The following is a 12,798-nucleotide window of genomic DNA, read 5'->3' on the forward strand; positions in this document are numbered from 1 at the left end:
GATTATACACGCACAAAAGCTGGACCTGAAACTAGGCGCCTCAATGGGCACTAATGAACATTTCAATGAGGCCTATGTGGAATAGTTTAGGATGACGAGTTGCTGTGCTAATCTTGTCCCTGCTCAGTTGCGTTGCATCAACTGGTTTGGCACGTGAGCCTGTCCAGTTACATCCACAAGCACCCGACCTGCTCACCTTGTCTCTCGTTTCATCTGTCCAGATGCAGACCGGTTATAATACAACGAGTGCTGTCTCCTCGTCATGGAGAGAGAGTACGAAGAGGAAGCAAATCCTTGCACAACTCATAATATACACCGATTGTAAGCTTACAGAAAGGAAGCCTTCGAATATTCGAGTTGGTCCATCCTTCAGCCCATGCCACAACTAATGCTGTCTGAAATATATATCAATCAACCTCTCTATTATTTTTTGCATGGAAAAAGATTAATGACATTCTCCTTCGGCCCTATCCAAGTCTTGAAGGCAATAGGGATACGAGCGTGATTATGTTCTACCTTCGGTCAACTTTTTTAATCTCCAGCATCCCTAACCACATGGGCAAGGGTAAAATGGTCTTCTTCTCGAGCTCAGGCAGGTTCACTATCAGTACCTACAGTTCTACACATACTAAAAAGAGTTCCTGGTAATCTGGTATACGTTGATAATCCTAACACTTGGAGCTGGCATTTCAGGATATCATTTCAAGGTGTGTCCAATGCTGCCTGAATTTTCTTCATGTACCTTATCATTCTGCTTAGCCCATTTGCTACTTGAGATTCTCTTCATTCCGTATTCTTTGCTTTCTGCATGCATAAAGGGAGGACATAACTCTATATCCTCAAACATGAAAGACAGAAGAATTACACAGAAGTTGGTTGTAGCTCATTTTAAGTTCCCTTTCTTTTCTTATTGGAGAGTATGTATATCCATTCAATTTCTGTAAATTCTGTAATAACATTTAGGTTGTAGTAGAACTATTTTCTATCTGTTATAGCAATATGTTATCCAACTTAGGCAGATTAATTCCTTATCAACGGCAAAAGGATACTTCGGCTATTGCTCTAATCAACAGGCATATCGAGGGATCTAGAGCTGCGACAATAAAGACATCCTTGCTAGATATCAATGACAGCAGATGCCGAACTTGCCTTGAGGAATTCACCTTCAAGATCTTTCAGGAAGGCTTGAATCTGCAGAAGTTACGGAATTCACATAAGTTGAAACCGGCAGCACAATAAAAGTACTATTTACTACTGCTCATGATACTAAACCGCAATGATATGTTTCTTTCAAATTTTTAGAACAATGAATGCTCAAATTTCTAGGCAGATACCTGCATGGCCATATGAGGATTTCCAAGAAAAGTATGAATCGAACATACAGAGTATCTAAACTCGATTCTACTATATAAACACCGTGTGCTTGGTGAAATCTGACTAGAGATTAATATTTTGATGATATTCATGAAATTTCATAAAAATCATTCATTACCCACCAAAATTTATGAATGTTTTCAGATCTTTTCAAATTTGAATTTTAGAGCATATAATAAGCACAAGGGCCTCAAGTTGTGCAAAAGGATGTTGCTAGATCATTGGGAAAGATCTATCTACCTTTCCTACTATCAAAATAAAATAAAAAAAGCCTTTTGATTTATGACTTTTAACTTTACTGAGCATCATCTTATTTCCTAAAGCAGAAACTAATAAGCATTTTTTTCTAGCAATTCGGGGGGAGAGGCTCCCAAGTCCCACCTACTATTATATTGATCGAAAAGTGCCAAGCACAGGCATCATAGAATTAGACTTGTCATACCGAGTAGAGAGTAGAGACAAGGGATACAACTACAAACATAAAAGTCCCTCTAGAGGTACAAAACCCTTACAACTCAAAAATCCAAAGCCCAAACCGAGTCTATGCACCATTGTCGAAAGTATGATGCCGATCGCCGATCTGCACCACCACCATGCAACTTGCTTGCCGATTTTGCAGTAAACTTTTGTAATTTCAACTCCAATCTTCATCTAAGCAGGGCATGAGACGCCTCCACACGCCCTAGTTGTCTGGTCGCCACTCTTGTTGACAGCCTCCGATGGCCGCCAAGGGGAGGAAGCCTTGGAGGAGGGAGGGTCATCTAAAGAGAATGAGGAGATCGAAGAGGGGATCTAAGGCCTTGCTAACCCGGCTTTGGACAGGTGAAGAAACCGCAAACGCTAATGCTCGTAGGACACAAAGGCATCCAACTCACAAATAGCCAACGAAATACCACTATTCTGTAGCCGTGGTTGACAATGATCACCTGTGTCTAGCCAGGAGGAGTTGTCTTCTCAAGCTGCCCTCAATTCAATGCCCTCCAACGTCCTGTGGGGGAAGGAAGCCCCAAAGGAGGAAGGGCCATTGAATATTGCGACCAAGGTCAACCAAGCAAACAGGACGAAGATGAAGCAAAGAAGCCAGCAGTAGAATTCACTGAATCACGATGACAACAACCAAAGTAGAGAAAGGAGCTAAGTAGAGCCGAAGAAAGATGACGAAGGGGGGAAAGAGAGACTAGGGAGGATGGATGGGATGATGAAACCAAGCACGAAGACGACGAATCGACGACAAAGCGGAGGCGTCTCAATGGCCATCCTTGTTGCGGCCGGATTGTGCGAGCAAGAGGCGAACGAAGAGCTTCGCTGAGCTATGCATCGGGCGCGCGCTCTCGCTGCACAGCTTTCGGCATCCACCGCTTCAGAGCCTCACACAATGTGCGGCGAGAACGTGGAGGCGTAGAGCCTCGCCGAGCCATTCGGAGGTCGGGCACCTCCCCACGCACCGAGCGCGGCGCTCTCGCTGCACAGCTTCCGGCGTCGACAATTCACATGACCGGCCATCCACGACAGGGAGCAGCCATCGGTCAAGTGGCCACTGGCCACCACCACCGCCGACACAGAAACACATCGGCGTTTGGAGATGCCGGATCAAGACCTCAAAAGCCAAGGACGAGCAGGACCATGGCCAGATCCGAAATCTGTGCAGCACTCCGGCCGAGTAGTGATTACCTTGTATGTTTCGCCTTTCTCAAATCCGATGAGCAATAGCGCCTGAAAGACACACGCACCAAGCACCATTCAGTACGATTTCACCATTTCCAAGTAAACGCGCTACAAGTACGCAAACTACGTGCAAGAACAACCGCGAGCCGAGACTCACCGGCGGGCCGTACATGCGTTCCTCCGCGTTCAGCGGCACGAACTTGGAGCCCTCGTCCATCAGCTCGGCCGGAGCTCCTGAGACGCACGCCGCGCGTCACACACATGGACCGGAACCGAGTATCCAACCAACGACCTAAAGGGCGCAGCTTCCGCGGCACGACGCACCTTCGGGTGGCAGCGACTGGAGCTGGAGCGGGCCGCGGCACCGCCGTCTCCTCGGCAGCAGCGCCACCGAGACGGAGGCCCGAGCGCGCGGCGCAAGACGGGAAGAGGGTGCGGCGGCGTCGCCGGGGAGGAGCGCGCGGTGGAGGAGCGAGGCGGCAGCGGGTGGAGTCATCGCCATCGGCGAGGACGAGGAGGTTATCCGCTTCTCCGTGTGGCTTCCGTTTCGCTAGCGTTTGGCGCGCTGCTCGTTGCGTGTTGCCGCCGACGCGACACCGTACGTCCGATCAGCACCGTGGGGCTGTCAACACAGCTGGGATTCCTCGCGGGCAGTTGGGTCCTGGCACCGGCCCCGGCTCCGGCCCAGCCCACTCGGCTACAACAGACTGGACGGGGATCGAAGACGACCGAACCCGTCGACCCCTCTGCCGTGCCTCTCCGCGCCACGCCGCCGCCGTGCCACCATGGGGAAGCGATCTGGCGGCAGGAAGCTGCCGTTCTTCGGCTCATCCTCGTCCTCCAACAGGAGGTCCCGCTCTGCACGCCGCCTCCCCTCCCTCCCCAAGCCCCGCGCGGCGGCGGCTCCTCCCGCCTCGCCGGCCCCGGCCCCTCCCGCCTCGCCGGCCCCGGCCCCGACCGCCGCGGCGGGGCAGGCCGCCCAGCCGCCTCCTCCCCTCGCCCCCGCCACTGCCGCGGGCAGCGGGGGGGTCGTGTCGGGGAAGGTCGGCAAGAAGAAGGCCGGCGCGCGCCTGTGGATGCGACTGGACCGGTGGGGCGCCTCCGAGATTGTCGAGCTCGACAAGGCCTCCATCATCCGCCGCGCCGGCGTGCCCCCGCGCGACCTCCGCGTCCTCGGCCCCGTCTTCTCCCACGCCTCCAACATCCTCGGTGAGCGCACGCCCATTTTAATACTCGATCGCTTTTGGTGGTGAAACAACCAAGAAGACCCAAACTTTTGTGATTTACAAAGATTAATTGTGCAGGTAGAGAGAAGGCGATGGTGATCAACCTCGAATTCATCAGAGCGATAGTTACGGCCGAGGAGGTCCTCCTATTGGACCCTCTCGCGCACGAGGTGCTCCCTTTCGTTGACCAATTGAGGCAGCATCTCCCTCTAAGGAGTCTTGTGAGTAGGAATGGTGAATGTGCCGGTGATGGCCATCGGGAAAAGCAGGACGGCTCACCTGGAGGTCAGGTGCCCTGTCTTAATGCGGCGACCGGGGCGGAGCACGAGCTGCCATTCGAGTTCCAGGTACTGGAGGTCGCCCTCGAGGCCGTGTGCTTGGCTCTGGACTCGAGCGTGGTTGATCTTGAGAGGCACGCTACTCCGGTGCTTGATGAGCTGACCAAGAATGTGAGCACAAGGAACCTCGAGCGTGTGCGGAGCCTCAAGAGTGATCTTACCCGTCTGCTTGCCCGTGTGCAGAAGGTACAATTAGATGAGAGATTATGTGTTCCTAATTCCTTAGTCTGTCTAAAGTTTAAGCATTTCATGGCCATCTGACTCTCTGACCATATATGGTTGCATATAAATTTTGTAGATCAAAGGTGAATTACCACCTACTATGACAATCCTATTTAAGTGGTTTTCGACAGTCTATTTCTAGTTGGCAGCAATGGAGATATAATTGAAGTTTTCAACCTGTAATTTAAATAGTCTCAAACCTGTAATAGTTATGCTTGCTTGTGCATTGAGTCACAAACTGATCCAGTTAGAGTGTTTGCTTTTGAATTTCTTATCTGGTTCTGTACACATGCAGAGAAGCATCTATATGACGTACTTGTTGTAGTGTATCTGCTTTGGATTAGGGAATGATACATAAGTAAATTTTAGTTAGATTGATTGGTTGCAAAGACATAGAAAAGGGATCAGTTCAGGATAACAACTGAAAAAAAATTGCATGAAATTTTAGGCTTTCTTAAGCTTGACATTGTTGACAATCTTCTCTAGTGTTTACACTGCATTGCTGCTAGCTACTGAGTAATTCTATTGATGATAACTCATATGCTGTGCTATACTAGGATCTGCAATTTATTTTTGTTATCTTATCTTATCAGGTCAGAGATGAAATAGAACATCTTCTGGATGATAACGAAGATATGGCACATCTGTATCTAACAAGGAAGCAAGTACAAAACCAGCAGGTTGAGGCTATAATGTCATCTGCTGCTTCCAATAGCATTGTTCCTGCCAGAGCAAGTCTGGCCAGGCTGAACTCTAGCTTTTGGCACAGCGTGAGCATTGCTACAAGTATGCATTTGGACAATGATGTAGAAGACCTTGAGATGTTGCTTGAGGCTTACTTCATGCAGTTGGATGGAATACGCAACAGAATTTTGTCGGTTAGTTCTTTTACCCGTATTGAAACAGCATTATCGCTGTTGTCCTGAATTTTCAGTTTTGTAATTATTTAGTACTGACTTATCGTACATAATGTGCTTGTTATGTCAATGTTGGAGAGATTTTAATTGCAAAGATACAATGGCCTTTTTTCCTGCAAACATAGAGATGCTAAATTTTTCCTGGTTTCTGATGAAGAAACTATTCACTTTGCGTTGTTTTTCTTTCATTGAGAAGGATTAAAAGTCATATTATTTGGTGCTTTTGTCTCATATGAATACTGATGTGCATATTAATTTATGTTTGAAAATTAAACAGGTTCGGGAGTATATTGATGACACAGAAGACTACGTGAACATTCAGCTTGACAACCAGCGTAATGAACTCATTCAGCTCCAGCTTACGCTGACCATTGCATCCTTTGGCATAGCTGCCAACACTTTCATAGTTGGGGCTTTTGCGATGAACATCCCAAGCTCTCTGTACAACATCACCGACGGCAGCCTCTTTTGGCCATTTGTTGGGGGCACCTCATCGGGTTGCTTCATAATCTTCATCGTCTTGTTAGGCTACGCCTGGTGGAAGAAATTGCTGGGTCCTTGAACCAGTAGTGAAGGCAGCCCATGTGGGAGAGCCTTGTCATGGTGGCAGAAATGGAGCATTCATTCTAAGGATCGAGTAGAGCCGTGGGAATAGCGAAAACAAATCTGGTATATGATGTCTCATGAGTAGTAAATAAGTACACTGTAAATTTTCTTTGTCATAAATTACACGACGAGATGATGTTGTGATCATACGCTTTCACGTTAACATTAACAGATGTAGCTCTTGCTGGCAATGAAAAATTGTTATGAAATCATAGAACTTTCTGTTCTATTGAGCACAAAGGGTTGGTTTTGTACGCAGACTGGTTTCTTTATCCTTTTCGAGCTACCATCTTTTGTGCTCAAGCTTTTTCCTTTCAAAAGATGTTTTGTGCTCAAGTTCTTGAGCAAGCGTCAGGTGCTGGCTCACGCAAGGCTCGTAACGTTTAGCCGCGAAGCTACTGTACGGCGGCGGCGGAAGAAAGCTGCACGCTGCTCTCCAAGTTCGCACCGAACTGCCGACTGATGCATCTACTGAAAAGGTGAACGCAAAAGGCATGCCTTCCCATCGTTTTCCCACATCTGAGGTTCCCAGCCAGTGTGCATCAAACTCCTTGACTGCCTTTCAGCATTTGCTGAATCTGCAAATCATCTGCCTCATATGCTAACACAATGATGTCGATACCACGTCCATGAGCCTGAGCTGAACCAAACAGGCCAGGCAATCATGCCATGGTGCTTGGAGAGCATCATGAGCAACCTGCTAGACAATCAACTTAGTCTTGAGATGGCATGAAAAATAACACTTTGCGGCGACAAAAGAAAGACCATGAACTATTATCACAAGTTGATCCGTAGAATGTACAACCACCTGATATCCCATGAGTGAATCTAAAGGGTAAGAGGGGAGGGGGGAGACTAAGAATAATCTAAAATCTTATACCTTGCTATCAGTACGCTAGTCACCAGGTTGAATCTAAAAGGTTTTACAAGAACAACGCAGAAAATACACTTCAGCTGGTCACAACTGCTGCTCTTCTTTCTTCTTTTCCTTTACCTTTTGGATCTTCTTGACCCCTTCACCTCCAGTATAGTTTCAGTAAGAGCTATTTAGCTCTGTAGGAACTGATAATGGAGCAAGGGTATTTGCAGGGATAGGAACACCACCGCCTCGGAGAGAAACCGAGGGTCTGCTCCAGGTAGCAGTTTTTATGGCATTTGAATCCAAAAACACCACCACGACGGTTATATCATCATGGAAGTGCCGCCTTACACCACGATCAATTTTCTTGAGGTCTGAATACCTCATCTCCCTTTTCTTCGCTGCTTCCAGCATTGCAGCCTTTACTAACCTTCGAGCAATTCCCTGGTACATAAAAATTTAGAGTGGCATCAAGAAAACAGCAAGCCATATCATTTTGTAAGAGCGATAAAGCAACAAAAAAATTGTAGGGGTGTACGATTTTAGCTTAAGGAAGTTGTGGACTTGTTGTTGCACTATCGTGTTTGTTTAAAATAATCCCTGGTCTGTTTCATTACTTGTTTAGGACATCTACACTGTATCCAATATACACCTTGACTGTTGCCTGTCGTAATTATATGGTAGCGAAAATTATTACCGAGACTGCAACAATATAGAAGTACTTGATGATGAAACTATTGATAGCATTTCAATGTGACAGATAAAATGTTTTTATGTATATTAGTGGTCAAAGTTTTAAAGGGATGACTGCATGCATTCAAGGATGGCATTTATTTTAGGCTGTGTAGTAATAATATTTGAAATGAAAAAATGATTGTTATGAAGCAAATCTGAAATTTTCAGGAGGCATGAGAAAAATAAACAAACCAGTCACAAAATAGCTCATTTGTATTTCCATGTCGAGTGCACATGTTCGGAATTTACATATGAGACTCCCTCCAGTCCAGACACAAATACATGTCTTTTTGACATACATGCAGTCAAAATTCTGAAACTTTGACTATCAATATCTATTTAGATTTAGATTTTTAAGATTAAAAATCATTAGTATTTTCATAATATTACAATTTTATTCAGTTTTATAAATATACTACAATAGAAACCCATGGTCAGAGTTGTGGTCTGGAGACCATGTCGCTATCCCAAGCAACATGTATTGTGACTGTAGGAAGTATCTACCAATTAAAAATCTCACTAAGTCAACAAACAGAGATATCTATACTGGAAATAATTCAAATTACATGTGTAAATCTTCAACTCAAGCACCAAAGATTCAAGTGACATGACATGATGACAATGGTCTAAAAAATGAAGATACGTTCCAGATTATCCTCGAGATGGTCTAATTCAGTATCAGCAGAAGAATACAAACTTGCAGGGACTGAACCAAAGGACAGTTTCCTTGAACTACATTTTGCTACACGCAACAATCTAGGTGACTTCATACAATGACCTGCATCTACCACACTATTATAAAACATTATTTGTTACATATTTAAGAAACTTAGAACAGAAAGTTCTAAAAATGCACAAATATTAGTCTCAAATTTCTTAGAAACAAAGTACACCCATTTACCTCAACAGAAACATCAGTTAAAGTATGATGATACTACTACAAAACCATATATGTATAGTTTTGAACGGACAGGCAATAACACAAACTAACACCATGCCACCAAAGAACCAAGTTACAGAAACTAAAACATAAGATAAGAATACATACATTCCGAGGGCTACTTTGGACCATGTCAACTGCTTCCTGATTACTAAGATGCTCCCAGAGTCCATCAGATGCAAAAATGATGAACTTATGAGTTGGCTGTATTTGGTGTATAGTAATTGCTGGATCAGAACTAAGAAGTGGTCTCCTGAAAGTTTCCTGAAGGCGAAACTTGCTGTGCAAAGGTTCTCTATTGAACTCCGGTTTCTTCAGATATACATCTCCAATAGACCTTGTTATCTGCAGCACATCATCATACCATGTGAGATGCACCCTGGAAGCAAAGCATTTCAACAAAGTAACATCACATGACAGAAGTCTGCTCAGATGCACTCTGGGAGCATCACACTAAGCACCAGAAGTAACTGGCATGGCATATGCACAAAATAAACTTAATAGTTACTGCTCGACCAAGTTCATTTATAAAATGATTAACCTAGAAAATGCACCTGTTCATATCTTGTGTGACTTGCACACCAACATCTGTTTAAGGCACAGCATGAACAATAAGTTCATTTGGGGAGATTGCAATAACAAAATTGCATTCAACACCAAACAACGTGTTGGTCTTGTTTCATAACAACATTGTAATATTACTGCATCCACACAGGTTCTTAAGGAAAAGGGTTGGTTCATCACTATAGCAGTAATCATGAATACACATAAATATAGCTCTGTAAATGAAATAACATAATATCAAGCGAAAAAGCAAATGCAACCACAAAACTAGCCACCCACAGCATGTAAATCTCAACTATGATGACAATACAAGGTTACGATAAAATTTTTTAGACTGTTCAAAATATTTAGATACATGAGTCAGAATGAATGGACAAAAACTAGCAACTTGATCTTATGCAAATCACAGTTCAAGTTCTTATACCTGGATGATACCCTTCACACGCCAAACATTGTGCTTTAGGACCACAATATGGGGATCATCAGGATGTGATGCCTGCAGCTCTTGTCTAACCTCCTCATAGGATGCATTGTGTTCTGCTGAGAGCTGCATTGCCAAAACCTCTCCAGTTCCCTTGACGAGTCTCCCAAGAACAGCACGGGAGTCCCCAAGGTTTGCAACATATAGAGTTCCGCTGCAAACCACACCAACCAGACAGCAAGAGCCTACTGCCGCTAATTGAGGCCTCAAGGACCACTGGCTACTAACTACAGAAATGAACCCCTCCTCAGTCGCTCGGAAAGCCTTCCGAATCACATCCGCTGACATGCCCTTGTGCTCAGATGCGAACCCTGAAAATGGAGGTTCATCGTGCAACGGTGTAAATGAAAATTGGCAAGTAGTTAAAACAAATTATGGTACAATCAGAAGGAGGGACTGTAAGATACTATCCTTTTACAGTCATCAGTAACTTCTAGTAGATTTTCAGTTGTCACACTATTCCATGCAATGATGTGCTTCTGTTCTGACCGAGTTATATCAAGCATGGATTGAAAGAGTAACCTTGGACCCTTATCTAAACATAACTGCATTTAAATTTACGCGCGCTTTTTCCCACAGTACTCTATGTACAACAACGTTCTATGCAATGCAGGCTTACAATATAGGTCTACTGAAATGGCAAAAATCTTTACTTGAGAGCAATCGATATCAACTCAAACACACTTGCATATCACACAATTGGATGTATCGATCGTAAATCTGATAGCATAGCTTGATTGTCATTTAATCTTAATCAAGAACTTCAGCAGCATTAGAGGACTTACTCCTCAGATGGTTGAAGATGTGATCATTGATGTAGCGTGCCGTCTCCGGGCCACCGTGCCCATCATAGACGCCAACGAAGGTGCCTTGCAGGCCGGGCTCCGTTGTGCTCAGCGGCCCGGATTCCACCTGGCTGTGGTCCTCCAGCAGATTATTGGCCTGGACCACGGCCATAGAGAACTCACCGTCGACAACCTGCCCGCCGTCCTTGTACCACAGGAGCCCGTCCTGCCGGCCGGCGGCGTCCGATCCTTTGCGGGGGCGCCCGGACGGCGATGCCGGTCCCCAGCAAGATCTCAAGTATTCCATCACAGCCGATAGCATCCGTCATCTCCGCCACCTCCCCATCTCACACTTCCTCACGATGACCATTTATTTACCTTCTCTTCTCCAATATCTTCTTTTCGCTCCTTTACCTCGCGAAATCTGCAATCAAAATCAAACAGGATACATATCAAGATCAACCACCGCGCATCTAGCACTGGATTAGCATGATCGAAGGGAGAAAGATCACCAAGGCCACAATACTTTTCTTGCATTGGAAGAAGAAGCAAAAAAAGGAAGTACCTTTTCTTGGATATTCTCCCTGGTGTTGCGTGCTCGGATTGCTGCGTCTGCGATCTCACAGCCAGAGGGGCCTTAGATCTGGAAACCTATCGATCTCAAGCTCGGAGAACGCAGCAAAGATTGGGTTTTTGTAGAAACGGTGGGCTCCTCCCCGGGATCCAAATGAAGCAACCAGGAAACCGAACCGAAAAGACTAAAAAAAGATGGGCTCTTTGGCTCTTTCGCCTGGCTTCCCCCTCTACCAAATCTTGCAGACTCGATGAACAAACAGACAGATCAAGGCATCACCTCCACTGCACAAGAGATAGAGCACAAGCAGAGAGAGAGAGGAAAAACTACAAGAGAAGCAACCAGAGCGAGGAGAGAGGGAGGGAGCTCTACCGGTCCTAATTTCTGAGGGTAGTGGTGACTGGTTTGTGCTGTGCCCTTGTTCCATTAACCCCTTTTTCTTGTGCACCATTCTTCCCTAGAAAGAAAAAGAAAAGCCAACATTTACAGTGCCCACTCCAGCCCCTTTTTCGACCATCTTCTCTCCTTTTTTAATCTGCATGACGTGCTGCTTTGTATTCTGGCTGGCCTCACTCTTATCATTTTTTTAAAAGTAGGCCATCGAAGTACCAGCGGTAGTATATGAATTTATGTAGAGATTCATACCACACACGTATTCACTTATATATCTTTTTAAATATAAGCTAAAACCTACAACATATACTCACACGTATATCTTGAAGAGATAGTCTCGAATTGTAGCATCTAACGTGTGTGGAAACTTAAGGAGGACGAGCCCTGGTGAGACACCAGCGCTGATTTGAGCATCGAACGCTAGTGGACAGTCTATACTCTAGCTTTCATCTACAGGGAAAAAAGTTAGTAAGTGGCTAGACTGGAAAATTGACTTTCTAGAATTTCCAAGTGCAAGTAAGATAGCACCATGTACTGTGCGAAATCAGCTGCTGATCGCACGTTAGGATTGCTCATATTTCCCAACAAATAAAATCGCCCAATGCTTCACTGTATGTATGAAGCTTACTAGTGTAGCATCTCCAAATGTACTTTTAATTTCAGCAATTCAAATTGGCTATGCATGGGATCATATCCAATTGTATTCCTCGAATGTCTGCTTGACAGCGACTTGGTTAAAAAGAAGTAAAACAATATGATACCTAGTTCTTCCAATCAAACAACATGGTACCTAGTTCTTCCGATCAAACATATCTTCTCGGATGAATGAGCAGCAGCCCGAGTGATCAACTAGCTCAAGTAATACTTGGGAGCTCCAGATTCGATCCCCAGACGAACGAATTTTGGGGTTTTTATGCGGTCACGCATGGAGCATGGAGGCAACGCTCTACGATGGAGTCGAGCCCGACGAAAGTTCGATCCCTTATTTTCACCTTTATCTTGAATCTCTAAAGACCGTGTAGATAGAATTACAGTGTTAAAAAAACACGTTTTCTGAGGAAAAAAAGTCTTTCCAAACACCTCAAACATCAGACATATCATATCCATCAGGACCATTAA

General features: G+C 45.0%; 3 protein-coding genes across 6 annotated transcripts; 1 reads left to right on the plus strand and 2 right to left on the minus strand.

The window, feature by feature from the left end:
• Positions 1-377: 377 nt before the first annotated feature.
• LOC133903066 (uncharacterized) lies at positions 378-3,541 on the minus strand. Of its 4 annotated transcripts, none has more exons than XR_009907195.1 (4): positions 3,364-3,503; positions 3,197-3,273; positions 2,301-3,087; positions 378-1,191 (listed from the first exon to the last, which is right to left on the minus strand). XR_009907195.1 is itself a non-coding variant. In XM_062344414.1 (4 exons), the coding sequence occupies exons 1-4, from the start codon at positions 3,539-3,541 to the stop codon at positions 1,176-1,178; spliced, it is 300 nt and encodes a 99-aa protein (XP_062200398.1). In that variant the 3' UTR covers positions 378-1,175. The 4 variants fall into 4 exon arrangements, 3 of the variants coding, with proteins under 3 accessions (XP_062200398.1, XP_062200397.1, XP_062200396.1); XM_062344414.1 differs by having other exon boundaries at positions 3,046-3,087; positions 3,210-3,273; positions 3,364-3,541; XM_062344413.1 differs by having other exon boundaries at positions 3,046-3,087; positions 3,364-3,541.
• A 283-nt stretch (positions 3,542-3,824) lies between these two features.
• On the plus strand, positions 3,825-6,557 carry LOC133903064 (putative magnesium transporter MRS2-G). Its single transcript, XM_062344410.1, has 4 exons — positions 3,825-4,248; positions 4,344-4,789; positions 5,419-5,703; positions 6,020-6,557. The coding sequence occupies exons 1-4, from the start codon at positions 3,825-3,827 to the stop codon at positions 6,302-6,304; spliced, it is 1,440 nt and encodes a 479-aa protein (XP_062200394.1). The 3' UTR covers positions 6,305-6,557.
• Positions 6,558-7,099: 542 nt separating this feature from the next.
• LOC133903065 (probable protein phosphatase 2C 72) lies at positions 7,100-11,833 on the minus strand. The gene is made up of 5 exons (XM_062344411.1): positions 11,278-11,833; positions 10,713-11,136; positions 9,871-10,238; positions 8,991-9,227; positions 7,100-7,651 (listed from the first exon to the last, which is right to left on the minus strand). The coding sequence occupies exons 2-5, from the start codon at positions 11,032-11,034 to the stop codon at positions 7,382-7,384; spliced, it is 1,197 nt and encodes a 398-aa protein (XP_062200395.1). The 5' UTR covers positions 11,035-11,136; positions 11,278-11,833; the 3' UTR covers positions 7,100-7,381.
• Between the last annotated feature and the right edge of the window lie 965 nt (positions 11,834-12,798).

This window comes from Phragmites australis, chromosome 21 (assembly GCF_958298935.1).
Source record: "Phragmites australis chromosome 21, lpPhrAust1.1, whole genome shotgun sequence".
Lineage (NCBI taxonomy): Eukaryota > Viridiplantae > Streptophyta > Magnoliopsida > Poales > Poaceae > Phragmites > Phragmites australis.